This window comes from Pterocles gutturalis, unplaced genomic scaffold (genome assembly GCF_000699245.1).
Source record: "Pterocles gutturalis isolate BGI_N339 unplaced genomic scaffold, ASM69924v1 scaffold12541, whole genome shotgun sequence".
Lineage (NCBI taxonomy): Eukaryota > Metazoa > Chordata > Aves > Pterocliformes > Pteroclidae > Pterocles > Pterocles gutturalis.
In genome coordinates, this window is record NW_010097923.1 from 66871 (window position 1) to 94181 (window position 27311).

The 27311-nt window shown below is 37.2% G+C and overlaps 1 protein-coding gene across 1 annotated transcript in view; it reads left to right on the forward strand.

The window, feature by feature from the left end:
- MYO3B (myosin IIIB) overlaps window positions 1–24771 on the forward strand; it is a gene marked incomplete at its 5' end in the record, with an annotated part of 70675 nt that extends 45904 nt beyond the window's left edge. Inside the window, 6 exons of the mRNA XM_010087106.1 lie at window positions 7017–7096; window positions 11236–11313; window positions 13266–13471; window positions 22739–22850; window positions 23782–23944; window positions 24683–24771. Coding sequence (XP_010085408.1) covers window positions 7017–7096; window positions 11236–11313; window positions 13266–13471; window positions 22739–22850; window positions 23782–23944; window positions 24683–24771 — 728 coding nt within the window. The remainder of the gene's footprint in view (window positions 1–7016; window positions 7097–11235; window positions 11314–13265; window positions 13472–22738; window positions 22851–23781; window positions 23945–24682) is intronic.
- Between the last annotated feature and the right edge of the window lie 2540 nt (window positions 24772–27311).

Here is a 27311-nt window from a genome sequence, read left to right on the forward strand (position 1 = left end):
AAAGAAATCGCCCATGTCTTCTAACAATGTATAAATCATAAGAGGCTGAGCCGCTTTGTTCTGTAATGCAGCAGCTGGGAGACTGACCAGGTCAGACTGTGGCCAGCCTGTCGGCCAGTCTCCAGCCAGTTACCCTGAAGGCTACAGACCTGACAAAAGAAAATGCTAGGCATGAAGCAGTAGAAAACTCCAGCATTGTTTAAACTATAACTTCTAATTACTTTTTCCAAACATTTTTTTCTTTTTTTCTTTTTTTTTCTTTTTTTTTCTTTTTTTTTTTTTTTTTTTCTTTTTTTTTTTTTTTTGTCTAGGTGCAGCTTCAGGTAGTTAGCTCTCAGCTGTACTTAATGTACCACTCCTGTGTTTGGACAGAGGTGCCCAACCTCTGCCCACCTGGCTGTGGCCGGATAAAGAGTCTGTCCAGCAGGCAATCCACTCTGCCTCTGACACCCTCTTTTCTAGAACCAAGTGACCCTCCCTTGTCCTATGCCTGGGAAACCTGTCCATCATGTGATCAAGCTATAGTGTATGTGCTTTGTCTGCTGTCTTTTAAGTTTGATCATGTCATGGGATATGATGTTCTGAGAATCACATAGGGTTTGCTTGTGTAACCCATGATCACCTTGTGTGCATGTGATACTTCAGGAGATGTCTCCATTTCAGTGAACACACTCCCAATCAACTAGATGGCTACACGTCTGATTCAGTTCACCTGGAAAATCGGGCATGTTGCTTAAAGTAGCCAGGAATACTCAAGGTTGTGTTTTTAAAATATCTTGGGCACTACCGCTAACTAATTATATGCCATAGTCTGTTCTTCTTTACTAGGTAAGGATAAAAGTGAAGACTTTTCTTACTGAGATCACACATTTACATACATTAGAATATAGTAAGCAGTTTGACCTTCATTTCATCTCAGCTACTGTCAGTGTATTTCTTCCCTTGCATTCTACAAGAAATATACTAACCTACTGTGTCAAAGGAATATTTAAACATAGCAGCAATAATGCTTGCAAGCAAAGTTTTATTCGGTGCTGTAAACATCATACTGTGTGTTTGCCAGTGTGTGCCTTACTAATGAAGCAAGTGACCACTGAAATGTCTGCAATGTATGCAGTAGAAGGCATAGCAGTACTGAATTTACGCTCATGTTCTCCAGTCCCAGCCTACCCTTATAAGTATCTGTAAATAAGATGTGTGTCTACGTCATGCTGATAAGACTAAAGAAACCTTTAGTCTAATTGAGAATCACGATCAGAATTTGTCAGTTCACTATGGCATGGATTTTTCATTTAAAATAATCTGGGCCAAAAAGTGCATCTTTTTTGCTCCTGAGGCAATTAGGTTATTCCCAGGTGGGCCTCACTATTACTAAGCTTTCTTGGTTATCAGTTTCTGTTTTGTAATATGGATCTGATATTGGAAATACCATTTTTTATTTACTCAGTCTGAATAGGAAGTAAAGTGATTCTCTTTTCAGAACAAGCAGAAGTGGAAATGTGTCTGTATTAGTAGATGTATTCTACAGATATGTTTTTATAAATATATTGTTGCATAAAATGTGTAGTATATGAGAAAATTGGATTCTTAGCTTTTTATTGCACAAGATTAGCTTAATGACTTCAGTGACTCAAAAGAATAGAGTTTTGATAGTCAGTGACCGGATTCAAATTAGTACCCAATAAAAAAAGTACATGTATTCATTTATAGTCGAGCTAAGAAAAGCTTAGTTCTTACAGTAGCAGAAGATGGAAATGCATTATGGAGATAAGCAGTCGACTTCCTTAGGCTAGATAAAATGTACTGAAAGGAAAGATGGAGAAGAATCTGTGTATGTCAAAGACATTGTCTGACTCTGTACCTCTTCTGGAGTGCAAGTGCTTAGCTGTGATTAGTAGTGTCAATGAAATATGAATGCATTGTAGCACTTCTGACCATATTATACTGTATCTACATGGTGTTTCAAGTAACCCTTCTTTATCTGAACCAGAAGCATGAAGAAATTAATAAAATATATGAGGATAAGGATAGAGCTCATACTGTGCCCTCTGTATGATAGTAATATCCCTGGTACAGCTTGTACAGTAAGGTGACATTGTCATTAGGCTCTTTCTCTGTAAGTCATTTGCACTTTACAAACTAAATGTTGTATCAAAGCTTAATGTAATTCTTACCTGGCATGCTCTTCCTTTGGGAGGAGTGATCTATTGCAGACATAACCAAAATAAGGTTATAAATACAGAGCTAATATTACTAATATTTGCTTGATACTACTTACAGAACCCATCACCTAAGAATAGTGAAGCACTGACAAACCGTAAATAACATCAGAACATCCAGCCAGAGAGTGTAATTTTCCTAATCAGTATGGAGAGTCAACAGCTGGACAAATCATTAATTCGGCCAGATCACACAGTGCATAGTGCCAGGGATGCAAGTAAGAAGCAAGTGAGAATGCTGACTAGTCCTTTCTGAGATCTAGAGAGCACCTTCCAAAGTCCAATCTGAAAAAAAGACAACCCATTTCTTCTCTCTGTGCTGTGTAAATACTTGAAATACTTTCAAAACTTCTCCTGCTTGGCTTTGCATAATAGATGAGAGACAGTATTTTGACAGGATGGTCTTTCTCACCTAACTGAAATGAGGCATCAGTGAAGAACATGTTTGCAGAGATGTGAGATCTCCTGTACAGCTTCAAGACAGAAGTTTTGCTGAACATGGGTACAGTGAGTTTGGCTAGTGAGTGCATAGATTTTTGTGCTGCTGCGTCTCCTTCTGTTGGAAGCTCTTGGAGCATTTCACAGACTCTGAAATAATGACTGAAACTTCTCAAAGCGTTAATGACGTTCCTAACTTTATTAAACAGAGGGAAAAAGGAGAAACACTGGGGCTGACTGACTGCCCCGCTGACACGAATGAATCCCAGAGGCCTTAGTCTCTGATCCAGCAGACACACAGGTAGGAGCCTTAATTTTTCATATGAGCAGTCCCATTAAACTGAAAAGGAAATTAATGTGAATAAAATTAAACATGTACATGTTTAAAAGATGAATCCTAATTTTAACCATTAACTTCACTCCCCTCCCTCATGAATGCCTTTTAAAAAAAAAAACAAAACCAAAAACAAACAAACAAAAAACCCTAAGAAAATTTTGATAGTGTTTTAAATCGCTTAATTGGTCCATTTTATGGAGCTGGGTTTAATATAGGTACTCTTTTATTTAAGTCTACATGCACGTTATTTGTATTTTCTCTAAAGTGTTGACCGCATAATAGGTGTGAAGGCAGACTTCTGAAAGGCACAGTGCAGTCTTTAACCTTTAACCGGTTTAACCTTTCAAGTAACCTGTGGCAGTTTTAACTGGCTATGTTATTATCTAAAAACATTTGTTCTTCAAATATTGATGTTCTTCACAAAGTGGAATAGCATTTAATTATTTTGGGTGTGTAAAGTAATAAATGACCTTGTAAATGAAAATCAAATGCAGGGACAGGCACCAACTGTTTACTGACTATAAACACCATGCTAACTCTGGGTAAAACATTTCTTATTATGTAGACTAATTTTCAAACCACATTTGTTCTGTTTATTAGTTTTAATGGCTTAGACATGTTAAAGATAGGTATTCTCCTGAACATGAACTACTTGAGATGACTAATTCACGAAATTTTATTGAAGCATCATTTTTTGTTTGATCTGGAAAAGAAAACCCTAATAATTTTTTCTATGGATTTCATCTGATGCTACCGTTTGGTACTTAGTAGTTGCATAGGAATTTACTTGACACCTGAAATAAGAACTGATAAGAATCCATAAAGAAATAGTGGTCTTCTAATTAGCTTATTCTTTACTTTTGCCAATAAGAAAAAAATGAAACTATTAGTGTAAAAGAGACAGCAAATCATTGTTTATGAACATAATTTTGTTTTTCCTGTTGCAGTCACACTAGGTAGATGGTTATGTCCTTTGACCATAGTGTAGTCAGACAGAATCGTGTATGCTGACATAGTGTATAATAAGTGCATGGGATATTGAACATAACCACCAGGTAATACAATATTAAGGAAAGGCATATTCATGACTAGGTTAAGAGAGGTAGTAAGTGGTGAGCACTGTGAATGAGCCCTGGCTTGACTGTACTTATTACAAACCCATCAGACATATAGGAGTATATGCCAGATGAGATTCAGTACTGTAGACATCACATACAGGCCTCACGCTTTAGGTATATGGCAGCATGTTGCTGTGAATTGACTTAACAGTCTGATTGGCAAATATCAAGCTGAAATATCCAATAAAAGCATATTCATGTCAGAACCTCACGGGGGGCCTCTGAGTAACACTAAGAAAATCAGGAACTCTCCATTCTGGAAAAGCTTCTTCCTTGGACCAAATAACAAGAAAGAGATCCAAAGCTGATTTTTCAGGTGAAAGTAATACTAGGACTTTCTGCAGAATGCAGACGTTGACTTGGGCAGTTCAAAACTCTCCTAGCAGGTTCCTGCCGGCTGAGGGGAAGGGAAGAAAGAAAAAAAAAAAAAAAAAAAGGGGGGGGGGGGAGGGGAGAAAAAAGAAGTACCTGTTTTTTATGTACCTGTGGCCAGTTCTGACAATATAGTACAATGCTTTGTTTTGTTAACGTCAGTTACAGCCCTGGAAAGAATACATTTTATATAAATATATTTGAGAAATTTTGAAAACTCCTGCACCCAAACTAGCAGTAGTCAACTGCCATGGGACTTGCCAGAGTTGGAAATCTGACCTAAATATGTAGTTCTGGCCCACTCCTAGAAGGAAGTAACTCATGAACAAAATCATGACATATAAAGCTTTTCTTTTTTTTTACGTAGGAACTGACCACTTTGGGGTTTTTTTGGTTTGTGAAGTCATTAAATTTTTTTCAATAAAAAGGTTTACTTGGTTTGCCAGATCACAAATGTTAAGTTTAGTTTTAGTTTTGCACGAGGAACTGAGGGAGAGCTCAGGGATATTAATTATGAACCTGGAAACCTAATGCCAGTGGTAAGCGCAGTGAACCTTGAGCAACTATGTTGTCATCCTAAATTTCATTTGGTTATTAGAGTTTTGTAACTTGTTATAAAATGCAACAAAATTTTAGTAATTTTAAACAATCTGATTCAAATTTGTTTCTTCTCCCAACTCCCCTCTTTTATCCAGTGTTGTGTCATCAGTTCTCCAGTGCAAGGCTTTCAAGCTTGAGACTGGCTAATCTGAAGCCTAGCCAAAACCAACCTGTCCAGGTTGTCTACTTTAGCCAAAAGTGCACAAAAGAGTGATTTCTACCACACAAAAATATCAAAATTACAGCTAAGAGAAAAATAAAATCACCACCTACTTGCTCATTAAAGTCCTTATTTTAACCTTGTAGAGATATGTTTACATACCATATGTACCATGTGTGTATGTAGATATACAAGATTTTCAGAAGAGACTTGCAGTTCTCATTAACCTAGTATAGCCTAAAGCAGCTTCCAAAAATGTGGTCATACCATGTGTTTTGCACTGTGATTTAGACTGTCAGGTAACATATGCTGTTAGATCTGGAAATGACATGCCAGTTTTGCAGCATTTTGTCAATCCCAATGCCAGCAGTTTAAAAGAGAAATACTTTTAAAAATGAATACGGAATGTTTGAATTGCTCCAAAGAATGTCATTGCTGGGTTTGAGTGCTGGCTGGCCCCCATACTGCTTTCAGGGGGATTGGTATTTTTCTTTTTCAGAGGAAAGTAAGAGCAAAAGTTCCTTTCAGTGTTAGGTGGACTCCGGGTTTGCTCTGCACCCTTATGGAATAATTACCAGCGACTAAGTGTTCTTGGTTTTCGTTTTTCCTATCCTGCCTCCTTACCAGTTACCTAATATGTAGTTCAGTGAAACTCTGAAGACTGTTTAGAGTTACTGGCTTTCTGTAAAGCAAACAGCTAAACACTGGAGTTGATGCAAACAAGGCATTTAGCATCTGAAAGAAGTGTTAACACTTTATTTACATTTAAATTAAAATGGACACTTATTTATGTGTTCTGGTTCTGAAAGGTGTGTGGTACATCTGCAGAGGCCTATTGTTTATTCATGCTGTAAATCCTTTGAAATGTGTTAAAATGCTTCCCACTCATTATAAAAATCCTGCCACCCATGGATTAGGGCTTTGATGTCACCAATCCTGCTTCAAAGGGTTCTTTCAATGCTATTAATCACAGTTTAGCCTCTGAAGATATAGCCAGAGAAAACATTTGGACATCTTGTGCTAGACTTGCTAAAACTTTGAAATATACAGAGTGTCTTGCATATGCACAGTCCCGTATCACTTCCTCTCTCTTCTCTGAGCCTTTATTTTGAAAAGCTATTTTGTGATGACTTTGGCTTTCTACAAGTACAGAGGAAAAAGTTTAGGACACATCGTACTGTACATTTGAAAAAAGGCACTCATCTCTTTCAGTTGACACCACAATATGTTTTTGCCTGAGGAATTGAGTCAGTTTTTAAAACCCCAAGGGACAATAAGATTGGGGATTAAGCAGACCTATATGTCAAAAGGTCAAAAAAAGATACTGTCTTATCATTTTCTCATCTCTTTCATTAGTTTGTGAGCTTAAGATGCTGTCTAAACACTTCAGGATCCACATGATTTCGTAGAAACAAGATTGTTACTGCTGTCTTTTTCTCTTCCAAATCTTTGAATGAGTCACAGAGAAATTGATTACTAGTGAATGAGCTGTATGCCTTTGTGCTGTCCTTGTTTTCATCTGCTCAGTAGCTAAGGTCAGTGACATACCACCTTACCACTGACTTTTCCTCCCTTTTAAATCAACACTGCGCTCTGTCATGCCTGTGCTGAATGCTCTGCAGGCACAATTGGTAATGAGCAGGGTGTGGAAGAAGCGTGGTGCTGTCTGCTATTTTCCTACTATCGTACAAACTGATTTTACACCATATAATTTTTTTCCTGATAAGCTGTTGAACAGTTTTTGCAGAATGTATTTCTTTCTTTTTGAACAGGTAACTTGGCACAGGCAAGAGCCAGAGTGACAGCAGCATCTAGGTCTTTGCCTCCGCAGCTTAGTGCTGGGCGTATCAAGGTTAGTAGTGTTCCCTTTGAAGACAGGCAATCGTTCATAAAATATTACAGCGAGACTATAGACATGATGCTTAGCTGATGTAGGTATATAGTGGGGTTCTTACCAAATGAGGGTCTGCCTTCATATCAGAAAACATGCACCTCAGCTGCCAGCACTGTTTCCAGATCTAGTGAGGACTCTCTTGTACAATCCAATGAAGAATCAGTTTACTACTGATTAATCTTTAAACTTTTGAAGTGAAATTTCAGTTACAATGATATTGATAGCAATATTCCTCTTGATTTCAGCAGGGTCAAGGATTTCCTCTTGCAATTTTGGCCTAGAAAGGGATTTAATTAGGTAAACTTTTATTATTGTATCTAACAGTATGAAAGGCAAAATAGAAAAATGATCCATTCCTTTTCTATTCAACTTGCAAGTGAAAAACTAGGGGATGTTTGTGACTGATAGACCACCAAAAAAAGAATGACACAGCAAACCACTCTTCTTTAAAAAGAAGAAACTTAAGATTTAAATGCTGATGGATTTTGCCGTAAAAGTATGTGGCATATTTGCAAAAGGACAGCATCATTTTGTGGCAGTTAATGTGATGTGTTGCCAACTGAGTACACTTAATTTGTGAGGAAAACTCTTGTGCCTCAAGCTGATATGTTACGTACAGCCCCTCCCTGCTTCCTAAGTAGTACTGTTAGAGTTAGCTTAGTTTTAAGGGTTTGGGCGTTGTTTTTGCTTCCAGAGCAAACAGTAATAATTTTTTAAAAACAAATGTTGTAACAGCAACTGTTCAAAAGTCTACAAAATTTTATGTTCTGTGTTTTCTATTTCTTTTTATTCTCTCCTGTTATTAGGAGCTCTTGCTCAAATGTTGATAAAGTAATTCGTGTTACTCAGACATCTATATTCTTCACTGTACCTGCAAATACAGATGTGGATTTCAAAGATTTATTTCCTTTCTGGTATAAACACTTTCAATGCTGAAGGACAGATAATGGCCTTTCCAATTTTTTTGTATCATACACACATTGTCTTCCACATCCAGATGTATTCAGCATAAGCTCTCTAAGCGTGTGTTTTATTGATACAGCTGGAATGGAATAGAGCAGTTCTCTTTTAGCAGTTTAATAAACACAATCAGTTATACTAAATAGTGTTTAAGTGGTTTTTACTCACCCTTCAGATTTTTAAAGAAGGAGCTAAAAGATATGCATAAGTGCAGCACTATTCAGAAAATGTTAATTGAAATAATTTTTAGCTGAGAAAAAATCTTTCTTATAATTTCATAAAACTTCTAATTAAAACAACTTGAGGAAAAAGATTTTAAATTACTATTTCACAATTTGTTAAAAAAAATCCAAATGTAATAATTTTGTTTTGAAGTTTGGAAATTTTCATTTATTATTTAATTTATGAGCTTTTCTGCTTAACGTATTTTTAGTTTTACAGTATTTCCTACCATGCCAGCAGCGGGTGTGGCCAATATGTGAAAGTAATAATTTCCAGTGACTTCATAAGGTGACATGATATCATAAATCATTCTCTTAATATTGTTTCAAAACTATTATAATATTTTTTTAGTGATGGAACAGTTTGTTTTTTCTAGGTCAAGCTGTTTTCCATTTCAGCTGTAATCGTATAAATGTATATTGTACGTCACTACTACTGTCATGTAAAAATGTGACTTAACAGTTGAAATATTCTTTATTTTAGTTTAAAAAGAGTAACTAGTGATTTAAAACATAACATTATATCATGACATTCTTATTACGTTCTATCGTTCTTCTGACAAGCCAGTTGTGATAAAGCCTATTGCCTGTTGTACATGTCCTGTCATAAACCTGCCTGACTCCATAGACACACAGTGTTATAAATTAACCAGAGACAACACTTCTAAAAATTCTTACAGGAAAATCTCCCTATCAGAATTTTTCTAAGGGAAACTTCAAATATTTCTTGTTAAAAAGATTTGGAAATCAATCCTAGTCCTTACAGATTGCACAGATCTGAATTTCCAACTCCTTCCATAGAAAAAGGAATCTCATGGTACTGGTTTTACCCTGATTTTCTGAGAAAAAGTGTGTTACATCTCCCCTGTGAATGTTTCTGACCATCTGGCTTTCTCAGTGTTCACTCCCTTTCCCCCAGAAAAACCCAAAAGAAAACAAAACCCTTTTGAACCCAGCAGGCTGTAGTAAACCATATTTGACAGAGTGGCAGTCTTAAGGATGGTAAGATTCTACAGGTTTGGTGAAAATAAGCAGCTGTGAAAAGGAGATGCTTGCAGTACCCTGCTGCCCAAAAGGTAGAGCATAAGCTCACCCTTGTATCGGCCAGCAGATATTCCAGATGTGACTGAGAAATCATGAGTGCTGAACCTCCAACAACAGTATTTGTAAGAATCTCTGCTTTTCTAGACAGACAAGAATCCAATTTAGAAGCTCAAATTCATGAGCATTTGGGCTTCAGTGCAGTCCACAAACTATTTGCTTTTGCTCTTGATTTGGTGTTCTTTATGATTAAATTGCCTGTCTTTTAACATTAAACGTTACCAGTTATTCTGAATTTACTGTCAATATTGATTGGTATGGCTTTTGTCTTCTACCTGACCTTTACTAGAGATTTAGGTACCAGTTCTCAAAAAGCAGCTGTCTTGACAAGATATTTTTGAAACATTCCCATAGCCTTCCCCATGGACATGCTTGCTGTTCTGATTAGGTCATTGATGTTTACTTTGTCAGGTGACCTCTTAAGATGTTTGATCTTATCTATGCTGATAAGGCATTTTTCCTGGGATATATTACTGAGTTTTCTGTTCACATCCTTAAAACTGAAATCAAACTGCATCTTTTTTTTTTCTATTTTGTACTCATGCTTGTACACCACTCTGGGCTAGAATATCACAGATTACAAAAGCATACTGAAATTTTTATGTTCACCCTTATGGAAATCTGTCTCCCTTTGCACCATCTGTATTCTGAATTTTGTCTTCACAAGTTTTCTTTTGATTTCTTCCCCAACACAAAATCCATTTTCTTGATCTATTACTACTTAGTGCTTCATTTCCTTTATATTTTGCATGCAGTCTCCTAAATATCTCCTGAAGGTAAGAAACACAGTTACTTTATTGAGATCTGTAATCTTTCAGCAATTACTTTTAGTGTTCAGAAGAGTGGTCTTAAGTCAGTGAGTGTTGGAAATGATCGTATGGAGCAAAGTCCAGGAAGTGTAGCACAGGTGCTGACAACAGCATTATCTGGTTTATACAAATGCCACCTGGTCAGAGCAGATGGTAAACTACCACAAAGCAAGTGAATGCTAAAATGTTGTTAATGCTCCATGCAAACAGGATACTGGTTGATTTTCTTTAATTTTGTTGAGCTGTAATATAGCAGCACAATCTGCTTGTGATTGGTAACCATGGTTATACTCATTCATAAACTCTGGTTTCATTTTGATAAGAACAGCTGTACTGACAATATAACTGAAATATACAAGGAGCAATATGTTTGCTGTCCATGTATACCCTCTAAAAATAACTCTTCTGAAATGCTGAAAAAGCAGTATTTAAAGCTATGGCAGTTCAGCAGAGTAAGACTGCTTGTAATTCTCGGCATCAAAATGGCAATTTAAAATAATTAATAGTAACCACAGCAGCAGAAGGGAAAAGACTCATACATTCTGAGATTACCTGTTTTGTTTGCCACTTGGTATCTGACAACAACATTTTTTCCATACGTGAGCAAAATGAGGCAGCTCAATTTTCTTCCTGGTCATTATAAAAATGATAACTTTCCTTATATCGAAAATAAGAGCTGATGGAATTCATTGTAGTGGTGATAAGAGGAATGCTTTTTAGAAATCAGTTCATAAGGTATTTCATCTTGACAGCTGCTTCAGTGGCTTAGTGTTATACTATCATAACAAAAGTGTGAAATCATTCAGAACACTTACAGCTCTCTCTGAAATCAGTGCGTGTCCTGCATCTGTTAGAAGCTGGCCTCACTACCTCTGATACAGTACTTGGAGGTACTCACACCTGAAGGCATGACCATAAGAAAAACTGAACTCAGCTTTCATGTGTGAGGTGGGGTGGGTCTGCAGTGTTTCTGGAACAGCTCTAACATCTGAGTTTTATCTTCCAGGTTGACACGATGGAGGTTATGCGACACCCTGAGGAAACGACTAACATGAAGCGGCAAACTATGGCTTCCTATTTTAGGGTACAAAAGTTAAATTGTAAACAAACATTTTGGTGATAACAATAGATACATCTAAAATTGTGGTACTGTGAGATCAAAGAGAATAATAAGAGGTTTTTTTCCCTGTTGTGAGGCCTTTGTAGACTTATGAATTTCCTTTTGCTCCTTTTCTTTTTGTTCCCCCATACTTGTACTTTTATAATTTTGCCAAGTACATCGATAACAGAATCTAGAGTGTAGACTATTTCCATCTAAAATGCTGGAGGTCTAGAACAGGCCTCTTTATGAACAGAAAACTGATTTTGTGCAAGTAAAATAGCTGCCATTTACTAAAGCCTGTGTATTTTTTCACAAGCTCAGGCATACCTACTTTTAAAGATAAAGAGTTGTCATTTGTTCTAATGAGTAAAAACCATCCATCTTTGGGAAATACTGTTATAAATCATATGAATTGCCTTTTTATCAGTAGCAGTCCTGTCTGGGGTAATGTATATTCTGCATGTGTGTTTAAATCAAACAGGTAAGGAAAAGGCATCACAAATGTTGGAACTGGAAGGTTTAGGAGTCAGGAAACCCACATGCCAATCCAAGGCTGTTGGCTAACGTTTTTTTCTTGCTGTCATTACAGAGTGGAAAAGTTTTGAGCAGTTGGTCATTGGGCTGCACTTGTACCATGAAGAATGGGGAAGTTCACCATGCTGTGCCTAGCCAGTGTGGGTCAAAGCTTTGTGCAGTGTAGGAATACCAATTTTATTTTTTGTGCAAAATAGAATAAGGAAAGGTACAGAGGAAGGTGACGTATTCCGAGATTTTGCCCCTGTCTGGAGGGTACAAGGACACACATCCAGACTTGTCTAGTAATACATGTGTGGGTTTAGAGTGCTCTTGCAAAGAACTGTGCAGATGTCAGCTGCATCAGATGTAGGAACTGGAAAAAAAAAAAGAAAAAAAATTGGAGTGTGGGAGTGAGTGTGAAAGTGCACCATAAAATGGATGCAGCCTACAGCAAAGTGACAACAGTCAGCTTGGAATTGTATATGATGTTTAAGATTGAGTGTATTTGCAACAACTAGTTATCGTACTGTGGGTTAATGAGGTGAGGATGGAGCAGAAGTATCAGTATTCAGAGAAGTCTTTGGAAAAGCAGATATATATGATCTGATCACATTTTTTTCATTTTAGTGCAAAATGCGATGGAATAAATTATTTTCCATGTCCAGGGTGGATAGGAAAAGAAGTAATGGGCCTACATTTCATATGAATAGTCATGATAATGTACCACTTCAGTAGATTGTCCAGTCTATATCCTCAGTGATTCTGAAAAATGGATTAAAAAGAGATGTGCCTGAAATGGTACAAATTGTAGAATCATAGAATGGTTTGGGTTGGAAGGGACCTTAAAGATCATCTAGTTTCAACCCCCTTCCACTAGACTAGGTTGCTCAAAGCACCATCCAACCTGGCCTTGAACACTTCCAGGGATGGGGCAGATACATCTGATGTTCTCTTTGGGCAGAGGACTGACCTGATGACTTCTTGCAACTCTTTCTCCATTATTTTCTGAGAATTTATGTGATTGTTTGTTTCACAGTAAAGCTTATTCTGATGGAGATAAATTTGATTGGTCAAATGTGTCTACAGCAGAATTACAGTCAGGACATTTTTTGATTTTTTCTTTTTTTTTCATATGGGCCTTCTTCAACTACGGAAATGTGGTACAAGGAGAGATGAAGAGAAGGTGTAAGAAATAAGAACAGGAATAATATTTTTTTTTTTTACAATTGAAAGTTTTTAATAGGTTCTGGGTTTTAGCCAAAAACTTAAAAATTAATAAAATGTCAATGCAGATTAACATTACAGATTTAAATGTAATCAAGCATTACATACTGTTTAATAATACGTATCCCCTGCTTAAGTAGTTACATTGCAGTTTTTTTGTCAAGTGTGTGCATCTTTTTTATTTTCCTCACTAGTATTCCCTCATGGATCTTTTATCCAAAATGGTTGTTGGGCAGCCTCACTTTATTCGCTGCATTAAACCTAATGATGATCGAGAAGCACTGACATTTTCTCATGAGAGAGTTCTACTGCAGCTACGATACACTGGAATTCTGGAAACTGTCAAAATACGTCAAAAAGGGTATTCTCATCGCATCCTCTTTGAAGAGTTTGTGAAAAGGTAAGACTTCTACAACATGGCTGTTGTTTTAAAGCTCTGTTCAATAAAGTATATTCTGTGTTTAAGTACAGAAAGTTCTGCAAACGTTGGTTTGTACATGTATGGTATGATTCTCTAACGAGAGCAGTAATGATCAGACATAAAGACTACAAGAGATAGCTGAGCTCTAATGGAGGAAAGTCAATGTGAGAACAGCAGTGAGCACTTAGTATTCAGCAGCAAGCCTGTCCCCATGGTTCCCTTTGCAGAGGCAACAACTCGAAATTATGCATCATGCTCAGATGATACAAGGATTTGGAAGGTCAGTGACCTTCAGCCATAGTATGAAGAATGTGCACATTCTTAAGAATGAACTGATATAAAAGCTTTAGATTTAGAAATATTCCTCATAATAGCTTTGTAGCATCATAGTGGTTTATCTTGGAGGTATCATGAATTATAACCAGATCTCTGTTCAACTGAACCCTTGTCATTGCTACTATTACTAGCTTTAATACTGTTCTCAGTCTCAAAAAGTTATAAATTTTATTCAGGAAGTGCTATTGTCTTTATGATTATATTTTTATATGATCATTATGCTTTCCTCTAGATTTAAAATATGTTTTTGTGTAGTATTTTGTGTAGTTTTCCAATCTGTAGGACTGATAATTCAGTAATGCAGAAGCAGTACTGTTAAGCAATCAACTGCTTAGGAACAAGTAGGGAATGGCTAAATCAAGCATTTAGTGATATTTTCTGAACTGGAGGTTGCTCATCCAGACAATATAGAATTAATGAATCTACTGAAAGCAAGTCATTCATATGATGCTAGAGGGAAGGAGTTGATCATGTTTTTGAGAAACAAGAGACATGAACAGTTTCACAGGCCTATCTACAACCCATAAATTGGGTAAATTTACGTGTGTAAATCAGTCATTTGGGCTTGGAAATCTGTATTCCTTGCATTGAGAGATTTTGAACAATAAACCATAGCTTAATCAATTAATTCTGAAAAATTATTAAATTTTCTGAATTGTAAAATATTAGCATGCCAAATTAATATGTAGTAGGAAAATGCTAGATACATATCCCAGGAAGGATAACTAACATGTTCATTTGTCCATCAGAGCAATTTAATTTTCAGACATGACCTCCACCCATCTTTTTTTTTTTGTGTTACGTGACTAATTTTGGTAAGGTCACACCATTCTAAAGCAGGTTTAACAAAAAGATTAATTTTTGTGATCACTAAAACGTCTTTGCAACATTCTGAAGAGGCTGAAGGCAAAATTATTAACCTTGACTTTTATCCAATTTACACATAAGTGAACTAAGATTAACTCCACTGAAATTAGTGTAAATCGAGAGGAAATTAGACCTCTTCTTATCAGTAGATTCTTTTCATTCAAAAGTGCACTGGATTTGAGTACAACCTTGAAAAGTAAAGGTAATAAAAGCAGTGATGACTGGAGCTTTCCATTCCCGCAGATAAGGGCAAATTGTGTTTAACATCTTGTCAGATGCTCCCCAAGTTTTTAGTCCAACTTGACGTAATTCTTTCAGGAAAGAAAGTCAACACGACAGAGGAAATTGGGGGGAGATTTAGCAATTTGCCCAACAGCATAGAAGACTTCCTGAGTTTGGAATGTAAAAGGGAGTGGGAAAGGAGATTTTCTTGCTCCTTTGTTCAGTTTATAGTTTATTTTTAAACAAATTATTCTCTGTTTTGCTCTTGAAAAAAAAAAAAAAGAACAATGCTTAAAATAGCTATCAATGGTACAAGAAACCTTTTTCTTCAACTTACAGCCATGACTAGTCAAGTGTTTTTAGGAACTAAGTACTTGAATACATAAAAATGTTTGAGAAAACAGGTCAAATGCTAAACAGATTGGCACTTCTTTGTTCATAATCAAAAAGACATTAGGCAAGTATGAACAAGAGTTTCAAAATGTCAGTAAATGTGAGGATATCAAAGATTTTCTAAGCCAGCAAGTTAATTGGTATTTTGATCCTTTTGAGCAACTTAACAACAAAATGGATGAGCCAGCACTTTTTCTCCCTTGATGTTATTAAACAAATAGGTGTGCTTCTTATCTGCCTGTTCAATAATGCTGTTTTGTAAACTCTTAGCAGGAAATATGAGGACAAAACAATCAAAGGCAGGGAACAGAACCATTCAGGGTTTATCATGTGGGAGGTAAACAAAAGATAAAGCTCTGTCTGATGTTACTCTTTACTGTCTTCTGTTTTCATGTAGAACAGATTATTTTAGTGATGGAAACCTGTAGGTAGTTTATTGGGTTAAAAAACAGATGGTGGAGAGAGGACTTAATTGTACTGTTCCCACAATGTTTCTTCAGCCAAGTATACAACTGTCTGTTTTATGTATATAAATATACATATTCTTCTACTTAAAGTAGGAAAATGTAATCTGCAGCCGCTGTAAACACTGTAGACCAGTCAAGTCTTAGGTACTTTGTCTCTGTTGGCCTTGTCTCACACCCCATGCCATCATGTGTCTGTCTGACATGTTTGCTCTGAAGCAGCATGGCCTCTTTCTCAGGTTGGAATCCCAGGTTTCAGACACAGGTTCGTAACCTGATCAGGCATCCAGGTGTGCCTGGCTTGTGGGACTGCACAGTGACCATGCACCGCACAGCAGCCAAGGGAAGTGTGCTTTCTAGCAGGGACCTGCACTGAGAAGTCCCACTGGATGGGATGCTCCTTGCTGTCTCTGAGTGCCCAGGCCCCTGTAACTTCACACGACGTGATGCAGCGTGGTCGGCAGGTGTGTCCTCACCACACACCCCAGCTGTGACACAGCATGTACTGTACCATGGGTTGAAGATAAGGGACTTGAGAGTCTAGTGGTGCTAAATGCTGTCGTGCTTGAAGTGCCTCAAGCACATAGAAATTTATTGAGAAGTTTTGTTCAAGTTTCATTAGGATTGTCTGTTTTCTTCTCTGCCCATTTATGTTCTGCATTGATGTAATTTTTACTGAATTAGGATGCAGGATACACTTTTCCTATACTCCACAGTAGCCAGATTATGTTGCTTGGACACAGCCTATGGCAATACCAGTGCTCTTACTGTAACAGTGGTCCCAGCAAGATTGGTTCTGCTTTTTCAGTCTCACAGTGCAAATTTGGATAAGGTCACATGTGGTACACCTGGTACACACGTCCCTAAACCATCACTGTTACATTTCTCATGTCCATATAAAGCCTTATTGACCTTAATGGGTCACGTTCTGTGTTGAGTGGAGTCTTTATTTTTCAAAATCAGGGAAGCACTGAATTAAATAAAAAGTCATCAGGTTTGCTACAGATAAAATAAATGCTTGCTTTTAAAATTATGCATTTTTAATGCAAACTTACTTTTAACACCAAGTCTGCACTGTACCAAATTCCCTAAGTGATTTATGTACACAAAATTGTAACATCCCCCGTATTTTGATTCTATTGTTATTGATGTTATTTGTTTCAGTGGCTTTAAGATTTCACCAGATTTGTATAAGGTTCTTGTACACTTTAAATATGGTAAAGTACTGTACCTTCCACATAGACTTTCTATAGTCATTTGCAGAACACTGGTAAACGGTTGCAGGATGGAATATGTACGAAACCTCTAAGACTGAAAAGTCTGATAAGCCCTTGCGAATTGTATATACAGAATGGGCCAAATTATGGCTTTCTGAGAGCATTTCTGTCATTCTGTGTCTATCTGATGATTTACAGCATAAGTATTAGGTATCTGTTACTGAATTTCAAGAGTATCTTAGATGTTTTTTCATTTTTTACGTTTTTTCATTCATACAATATAGAGTCAAATTTAATTAGTTGTATGAATTCAGATGTGAAAGTTTCTGAAACAGGTTAGGAGTTTTTCAAAGTTATTTCATGTCTCTTTCAGTGCTAAAAACATGGGGTTTTTAAACTTTCCAACTCCAAGGCTGAGAAGGAACAAAGGTCTTGTGGAATGTTGATAATCTCCATACTATTGCTGGGAGTCTGTCTAGAAAGGGGTTTTGCCCTCTTGCACCTTATGCTTTTCACTTACTATTGTCCATTCTCCACCTCACAGAATTTATATTTTAGTACAAAGATTTGTTTTAAAGAGAAAAAGGGCTAATCATTACTTTTTAAAATTTAATTCTGTAGCATTGATGCTACTTTAAGTCTGGAATGTGAAGGGAACTTTAGTAAGAGACGCTGGTATAGTAGTTAATGGTGCTGTTTAAATGCTATTTATTGAACAGCTCCAAAGTTCACCCTTTAAGGAGGGGAGAGAAATTGAACAATTTGTTTACAATCAGTTTATCTAATGTAAAACAACTAACACTAACATGCCTTGGCTGTAATCAGTTAATGCATAGCATCATTCTGAAGTTTTCCATATCTTAGCATACTTGGATGCCTTTAATGTTTAACCTTAACTACACATGTCCTAGCTCTGCAATTGTTGATCTGGGGATAAATTCAACTTTTAAAAAATGTTGGTTTATGCCTGATGGCTCGTAAGTACAGTTAATCCCATTTTAATGTATGTTTTGTCTGGAATAATATTAATGTCCATGAAAGATAGTTCATAGTGCAACATAAGAACCACTGCTTAAGAAATACATAATCCCAGAGTTTCATCAGCTCTGAGAAATTAGTTCTTCTGGGGGGAAATTACTTTTCTCTTACTTTGTCTTCTGCTACTGAGCATGTGGTTAGTCAAGTAAATTTAGGAAACATGTAGATGAATGCACGTCACATGTAGGAAATTTTCAAGCAGAATGTATAACCCAAAAAATTACATATTTCTGCACAAATATGTTCATGTTTATGAAACAACACATGAAGGACTATAAAATTTATTTTTAAAAACAGAAATAGAAGTATTGGCTTAACATAAAAGAGCAGAGTGTGTTCCAGAAAGTGTTCCAGACTTACTGCATTTTCTGCTGGAATAACATATGCAAATATGTAAGTCAAAAATAATTGTGAAATTTTAATCCCATCTGGAAGCAAATGTGATTTCTAGCTCTACTTTTCTGAAATTAAGTATCTGGTTTCTTATCTCAGTGAAATGTTGTAAATGGAGGCCACTCTGTCTGTGATCTCTGTACAGTAGATTTACGTAAGTATGATAGAGATTAAATTGGGCCAATAAATCAAAATCAACAGTTGTAGTTGCATATACCACAAAGTTTTGGGTGCATACCCAGGCATTTTCTCTACCATGTACAGTATTTGCACACTTTTACCAGATGCATTAAGGTGAAACATTTTACCTTCCTCCAAAATATTCCATAAAGTCCATTGCTGTACAAAGATTTTAGATTAGGTAAAATAACTGGATGATCCTATGTGGCACATGCTGTGCTACCATACAGTTGTCCTGAGCCCATCAGGTTATAGTACTTGTGCGTCTGTAGTTATGTGATCCAGTTATGCAAACAGGCACCAGATGGAAAACAGTGTTTGCTTAAACATGGATTTGGGCTTTGCAACACTAATCTAGAGACCTTTCACTATGCAGAATGCAAACTCCAAAAGTAGTTCTGGAGGAGAAATAATAAAAAAGAAATTGCCAGTCTCATATTGCTAGACCTTATTCCTGATGAGTAGAGTAATTTCTGCCTTATTTTTGATGATGTAACTGAAAAGGAACAGGAAGACCTGATGTTGAAAATCTGACATCCCAGAGTGTTTAACCAGATACAGGAATCTTCTGTGCAGTGGTTAGATCAATCAAAACATTTGGAAAAACACCATTTAGAAGTTTTTATGAAATATTGGGAGATATGTTTACATACAGAAACTGAAGTTATTGCCATGATTTGTGGAGTTACTGTCATTCTGGATGGCTTTCTTTTTTAGAAGACAGATAGATTTAAATTTATAAAAATATTTGTTAAAACAGGATTTGATAAGAAAAATGTGTATTGGTTTTTTTATGGGGTTTGTTTTTGGTTTGCCTTTTTTTTTTTGAGTACCAAAAGCAACTACATTCTAGGTCATGAAAGACAGGTAATGGAGAGGGTACTACACTTGAAAGATATAGAAGTTTGTAATAAGCAAAACAGTATAGTCAGACATGTAAATTGCATTGCTCAAAAATGCTTTTTAGTCAGGTATTTGTCACAAATAAGAAGTCAACTTCTCAGTAATTGTCATTGGTAAGATAGTAAGATTCAGAGATGAGATCCCCCTTGACTATTTTATTGCATCAGTGCTATCTAAAAACTCTTCCGTGGTTTTAAAATCCTGTCTTGGTGTCAGGACCACCACCACCACGTGGTCGCAACCCCGCCTCCCCCCCCCACTCCTCTCCCGGTAAGATGGGGGCAAATAAGAAAAAGTGGAACCTCCTGAGTTGAGATAACGACAGATTTTTAATAATACCACATGAGGAAAGCAAAAGAAAGAAGAATATAACAATAAGACAAGATATAGAGTACAATGGAAACACTGATACAATGAAAATCTCACCACCACGAGCTTCACAAAAGAGACCCCTCTCCCGGCTAGCTTCCCCTTATATCCCGGGCATGATGTCAGCATGGTATCGAATATCCGGCTATGCCCAACTCCCAGCTTCTGCGAAGAATTAACCCTATCCCAGCTGGACCCAGGACAAATCCCCAACTACAGCATACCTTAAAAGATGTATGAACAACCAGAAAACTGATATTATCACTCAGTTGAATCCTTCCTTCTAAGGAAAGGAACTGCTTAAGTTGCATACATGTGTAAATAACATGAATATCTGAACTGGCTTTTGAAGCAAACAGCAATTTACTATTAGTGAAACTTCCCTGATCTTTCAAGTATGTGGTGAAATTGCATGTTACCACAAATTGTTTGTGATGTTTATATTTTAAATCTGAGTTTTATTAGTGCAACTCATAATACTATTTGTCTTGTGAAGACTGGCATCATTAAGTTCGGTAATAAGGTGTAGGAAATGTAGTTTTTTTTCTTTTAAATACACCATGTTTCTCCATATCTAGTAAATGCTGTGACTGTTAGTATTTTGAATGACTTGGCTAAAGAATTTGCAATATCATGTTTTTGAGAAAGTCACTGCATTAAAAATAACTCAGTAATACATGATCTCCTATCATTATTCAGAGTGGGCAACGTCTTCAGTTGGTGAATATCTACGTCTCTGGTCCAGGACTGATTCCAGTGCTTCTGCCTTCAGATGTCATTTTGTTCCCCTTTGATCTCTATTGACTATTTTAGTGGTTCTTTTTTCTTTCTTTTGACAACTAGAGCTAATATCTAGAGATGAACTGGAGCTAAAATTTTAAAATCATGTTCCCCTGATTAAAAAAAGTCTTAATGCTATTCCATTCTTTCTAATTGCTTCTCCTTATTTTCTTCAGTATGAGGCGAGATATTTTCTTCAGAATGAGGCATGATATTTTCTTGCCTCTGTGTGGCTACAGAGGAATCTGTGTTTGAGGTTCACTAATCAGATTCTTCTCTTCATGTTTTAAAGAACATCTGATGGCTCTTCCCCATGCTAATATTTAGGAGAATGGTTTGCTCAACCTGACAGTTCCTCTCATATGCAATGTGAATAGAGTGGCACATACAGAAGTATAACTTAATAAAGACCAAGACAACACATGACAGTTCATAAATGAGAGCTGAAGTGGCAGGTAGTGCTAACTGTGTATTTGTGCTAAAATAACCTTAAATTTGTAAACTAACTGGCACGTGTTCTTGCTGTTACTTAACATAGTTTTTTGCAAGTAGAGTTTCTTAACTACTACAAAACCATTCTTCATTAATGCATGGTGACTTTACAGGTAGGAATTGGTCTATTCATTCTTAATGTTTGTTCAGTTCAAACATGTTTGCATCCCTTTTTCATTAACTATTTGCACAATAATGTTATTTCATGTAATTGTTAGGGGCTATTCTTTGCAAGGGAACATGGGCAAAAGAAAAGCCAATGTTGTTTAGTATGGGCCTGCTCCAAAGGCCGCTAAAATTGATCATAATCATTCCAGTTGATCATTTATCCCAATCAAACAGAAAAAAGACATCATGCGTAATGACTTACAAACCTAATCATAACCACATAAATCCTTGTGAGTAAAGAAAATTATTACATTACATATGAGGAGTAATTCACTTGTTTTTTCTTTAAATTAGCTGCTAGTTCTGTTTAACCATCATCACAGATAAAATCCTTGTCAATGTGATAGCAACACCAGTTGTGCATATATATGACCTCTTCTGGAGGTGTGAACCACGTGGGTCTTCGTGCAGCCTGAGCATCTTGCTGTCTGTAAATTAAGATTGATAAGAGTTGTTTTTACCCTAAACTAATCTTTATTCGTCACATATAGTGTCAGCCTTTCAGTTTCAATAGTCAGTCAGTATCACTGTATCATTGTACTGCCTACCCTCCTAGTGCTGGCCTTTATCTTCGACAATTGAGAACCCTCAGTCTTTCTATTAGGTATACTGAAAATGGGAAGCTCCCCTGACTTCTGTTGGTGGGAGTGATCTTGTTACAAGCTCAAGAACCTTAGACTTCTTATGTGGATTTATACTTCCCAAATAATGTCCAAGGCTATTTATGTTTCTTTGTGAAAATGACCAATACCAGTAACTAAAATATTGAAAGATTCTGAAATGCCTTTTTTGTCGTTTCTCAGAAGAAGCAGGCATCAGGTCATGAATAACTTACTTTTGGTACTCTTCTCTTTGTTTGTTGCTAACATATTTGACTTTTCTCCCACTCAGAAATCTATAAAGGTCCACTGAACATCTCAGGGAGCACCAGCTTATTCAACAGAGCTTGCAGACTTGCAGTGAGATGTAACTGTGCCAAAGTATGTTATGCAGCTCTGTAGATGGCGTACTTATTTTACACGTTATGCAAAAGGTTTTATTTTTGCCTTCCTTTCTGTTACTCTGATTTCTAGCACTTTTCCTTCTTCTCCCTGTCATTCATTCATTCACTCATTTGCCTGAAAAATTCTGAGCAAATTTGGGTGTTTCTGAAGTTGCACTGGTTTGTGAAAGGCCTTTATGGATGATTACACCAACTGGGGATTCTAGAATGCAGCAGATTCTTGTCACCACTATATTTTCCTATGTCATCTATATGCTCAAATATCTATTCATGACAGCAGAGTCATGATTTATGGAGAGGACTGAGTATAAGGGAGAATTTGGCTCATGAGTTGTAGAGATGCAGATCTGAGCTGGAGAAGAGCAGTGAAAGTACTTATTGATTGTTATGTCAATTCTTTCTTTGTCATTTGGTTTTGCAGGTATTATTACCTAGCATTCAAGGCACACGAGACTCCCCTTGGTAGCAGAGAAAACTGTCTTGCCATTTTGGAGAAGTCTAAACTAGACAACTGGATTCTTGGGAGAACCAAGGTAGAGGGTGCTAACATTTGCTCAAGGATAGTATTCTTTTAGCAAAATGTGTCTAATAGTGGTTTGAAAAGTACTGCATGAATGAACAAGAGAGCAAGGAATTTGTTCCAGTTAGCCTCCCAGGTAACAGAGGTGCCCTCCCAAGCCAGCTGAGTTAGTACTGCAAGAGGAAGGCTGCATTGGGTACCTCCCCAAAGCACACTCTGCACGTGGCTGCCTTGACAAGGACAGTACATCTGTCAGTACCTGCTGTGGCAGTGCTCCCCTGAAGTTCCTCCCGCTCTTCTTAATCATGACATGACTGAAACGTCACACTTTAGCCCATCCTATGAGCCTGAATAGTTAGTGCATTATCTATTTGTAGAGTTTCAGGTGAGATCTTGCTGGCTCTGTGAAGAGCCTTTGTTCATGGTTTAAAATGGAGTGGGTGACTTCTGTAAAAAGGAAGTTATACAGTAACTTGAGTTGTTTTACAGTGCACAAAGAAAGAACAGAGAATTTTCCTGCTCAAGACCGAGAAACAGTGTATGTAAGCACCCATAGGATTTGCCTCTTGAAGCAGAATGTAATATGTCTAAAAACAAATTCAACCCAGGATTTATCTTCCCACTGTTAAGAAAGACCATATTTCAAAATTGTTGATACCTGAAAATATCCTCCTGACCAATTTACTTAGTAAAGGGGGTAAATACGTGGTTTATTTTGCAGTGGGCTGATTGTAATCAGTGGAATAATGAAATTCCACAAGCACACTGAGAGCAAATATTTGATTCACAAGATTGCTGTGATATCAGCAACCAATATTTTACCAGTTTTCTCAGCAACGGTGTCCTAAAATAGGCTGACAGAACACTAATGAAAAGGCAGAATATAAGAGGTTATGCTACTGGCTGCATGTAATACTGATTTTGTTGTTGTTGTTCCATTTCAGGTTTTTCTAAAGTATTACCATATAGAGCAGTTAAATTTGTTCCTGCGAGAAGTTATAGGAAGGGTGGTGGTCATGCAAGCCTATATCAAGGGATGGCTTGGAGCAAGGAGATATAGGAAAGTCAAAGAGAAAAGAGAAAGTAGTGCTGTTACCATACAGTCAGGTAAACATTCACATTCCCTGTTTCATTGAATGTCTTGCACTTCAAGCTGTTAAACTGCATGTACATTATTTATTCATTTGTAATATGAAAATGAAATCAAATTCAATGAAATCAAAATAACCGGAGGTGCTTTTCTCTCCAGCTAATTGATGCAAAAATTACTGATTTATTTCTAAGGTATCATCTTAGTATTTGGTAATGTCTTTATTTAAATATTTTAGTATTTTGGATGTGATGCCTGTGCACAAAAATGAAATATTGTTAGGTATGTCTACGCTAGCACACAGCACATAAATGAAGTGCAGTAGCATGCCCCCCCACCATGTATGCCAGAATTCCAGATAACATACGTCATGGGCTGGGCCTGAGAGGCTGATTATCAGTAATTTAGCAGGCTTCCTTATACTGAATTTGGGGAGCTCTTGTGAGGAGGGGAGTTCTTGTGCTGACATGATCGTGCACCTTTGCGTTTTGGTTTGATTTGGACATCAGTGAGCACATGGTGACAATTAAAATTTGGATGAGTGAAGTGGTGTTTGAAGTTGTGGCAATGTGAATACTGCAGTCATGAACCCAGAGTTCAACATGTGGGGGGGGGGTGGTGAAGAGGTATTGGAGGTGGGGGCAGGAGTGGTTATGGCAAGAGGGATGAAAGTTTCAACACATCTCTGACTCTGTAGACTCTGTAGCACTTCCTTAAATAAATTTAATTTCCAGCACATGGTTTCGTATTTTTAGCCTGGAGAGGATATGAAGCTCGCAGGAAGTACAAGCAAATAAGGAACAGAAGAACTGATGCTGCTATACATATTCAAGCAGGTAATTAAAGCATTATTTCAATTGCCAACACCTATTTTGCTGTGGGTGATTTCATGTGTCAGTGTTTATAGCCAAGAGAAATACATACAGGCCAAACAAAAGCCATCAAAAACATTACTTCTGATCATTTGTTCTTCAGTATCAAATGACATCAGTGGCAGGTATCCGGCCCTTTGGACTTTTTGGAAGGCCTTCTCTGGAGGCAAAATATACTGATTAAAAGCTGGTGAGTTGACTCTTTAAGATTCTTCTGAGCACAGTTAGTATGATTCAACTATATGTAGAGCTGATATGAAGCACTGGATTGATTTGACTAAAAGTGTGGATGGGAAGCATCAGACATACATTGCTCTGTCTTTGTGTTGAGCCATGGCAGGTTGCCAGGTTTTCATTTTGACCACTTGCTGGGTTTGCCAGCTTTGGCCAATCTTTTGACTCTCTGCCAGACTCTTATGCAGCCGAATCAATATGAATTTGAATAAACTTTAAAGAGATTATTGGAGGAACAGGCCCATTAGGGCTGTGTAGGTCTCTAGTAGAGAGCAGGGTACCATATGGCACAGAAATCTAAGAACCAGTGCCGTGAACTCAATGGTGTTTTCAGATCTTGCCAATATGAAACAGCCTCCAGATGATGCAGTGTAATACACCTTCCCTGTCCAACCCTGGGTTGAAAGACTGCAGTTGATCAAAAATGAGTTGTAGCAAATGTGTTTAGAGATAAACCAAGGTACCACCTTCATTCTACCAGCTTCTTGTGCTATTATTACTTAAACTGTGTCAGCTCTCTATTCTGTATCAAATACTCTAAAGTCAGTCTGAAAAACATGTATTCTAAATATTCTTTTACTTTGTTCTCAAGACAGTTACAGTAAATTAATTTGGTTTATTTGGTTTTCTTTTTCTTTTGTCTAAGTTTGCTACTCTGAAATTAAGCATCTCTGTGACTTTCAGCAGAAAACAGAATACCAGTCTAGTTACAGAAAGGAATGGAATATTGTTAGAATAAAGTCATAATTTATAGCTTTACATGTTCTACTGTTATGTAGAATCATGAACAATAGCTCTAGGGTCAAATGCAGAATATGCTATTAAATGAAGAACTGTTAAGGAGAAATTTTTTCTTCCATTACAACAAGCACTAAGGGACTGCATAAGGACTCGCTCCTTTCTCTCCTTTGTGTTGTAATTTTCTATTGTGTTCATGATAGCACAGAGAGCAGATCTTAAAGTACCCCAATGCAACTATTTTCTGGTTTTGCTGCATTTACACTTGGCCATACCAGGACTTTGATTTCCTGACTCTTACAGCAGCCTTTTGCTGTAAAACAGGAAAGTGAAACAGTTGACCCATCACTGTCACAATATTACCAGTTCCTTAGGATGAGTTATCTCAGGTTTGGTAGAAAGCTGTTGTGTAGCAGTATCACTTGGACACTGTAGGGGACATTCTGCCTTAGAATTTTATCCAGACAGATTTCTTAGGCATGTAGGGGATGCATGCTCGTTGCTAGCTCTTAAGAAAAAGCAACTGATCTATTCTGCTGTTTGTGCACATGGGAGAGATTTAGAGCTGTGTTCCTTCCGGCCATCTCTGAGATGCTGCGTTGAACATGGCAGAAGCAGTGGGAGTGTACGCATTGAACTGCAGAGGCAGTGGGAGTGTATGCATACCCTTGAATTTGGATACTTCTGTCCTGTTGAGCCCCCTGGACCTAATGCTGGAGGAATGCTGTTAGCACTAAGACACTCTGTCTTCCTTTGTAACCTGGCACTTGGCAGTTTCAGTGATCAGTCTGGGTGAATGAGCATCAGGACTATGGGGTTAAGAGTGACACTGTGCACCTTTGTATTAATTAGTCTGTCTGCTCCTCCTGTCTTTGGTGCTGCATTCAAAGGGGTATAATAATAATGATAAACATCAACAGATTTCTGTCTGCCTTTGGAAACCTATATCGAGGACTTATTATTTGAAAATTCTTGTACACATTTTCTCTTCTCTACATGCTAATTATTCTGTGTTTCAAATCAAAGCTCATGCTTACTAATGGTGGCCATTATCCAGGTTTCAAAATACACTGACAATCTTTCTGTTGTTTACATTACACTCTCCAAGAGCCTAGTGACATGGAGACAAAAGCAACTCCAAACCTTTCCCTTCCCTGCACATCTTGTAATACGAGTGTGTAGTTCAAGGCAGCTTTTCAGTAAAAAGGTGTATGATCACATTTGTATTTTTTTTTTAAATGAGGCATTTCAGGCAGTGAGATAGATAGCTTGCATTTGTCATCCAGACATTAGCAAAACCATGTAATTAAAATATATGTACTTCCCTCTCCTCTCCCTCCCCACCCCCACCCCCCCCTCAGCTCAAGCAGGCCTTGAAATTTAGGAAGCATTTGGCTTACATGTTTCTACAGAACAGCGCATATTGAAATTTGTTTTCCTTTCATCTCTTTCCCAATAAAAGCAGCCGCTCGGCTTATCCCTTTAGCTTCCTCAGAACTTCCTTTCAGAATTCCCGATCTATTACAGCACATTCACATAC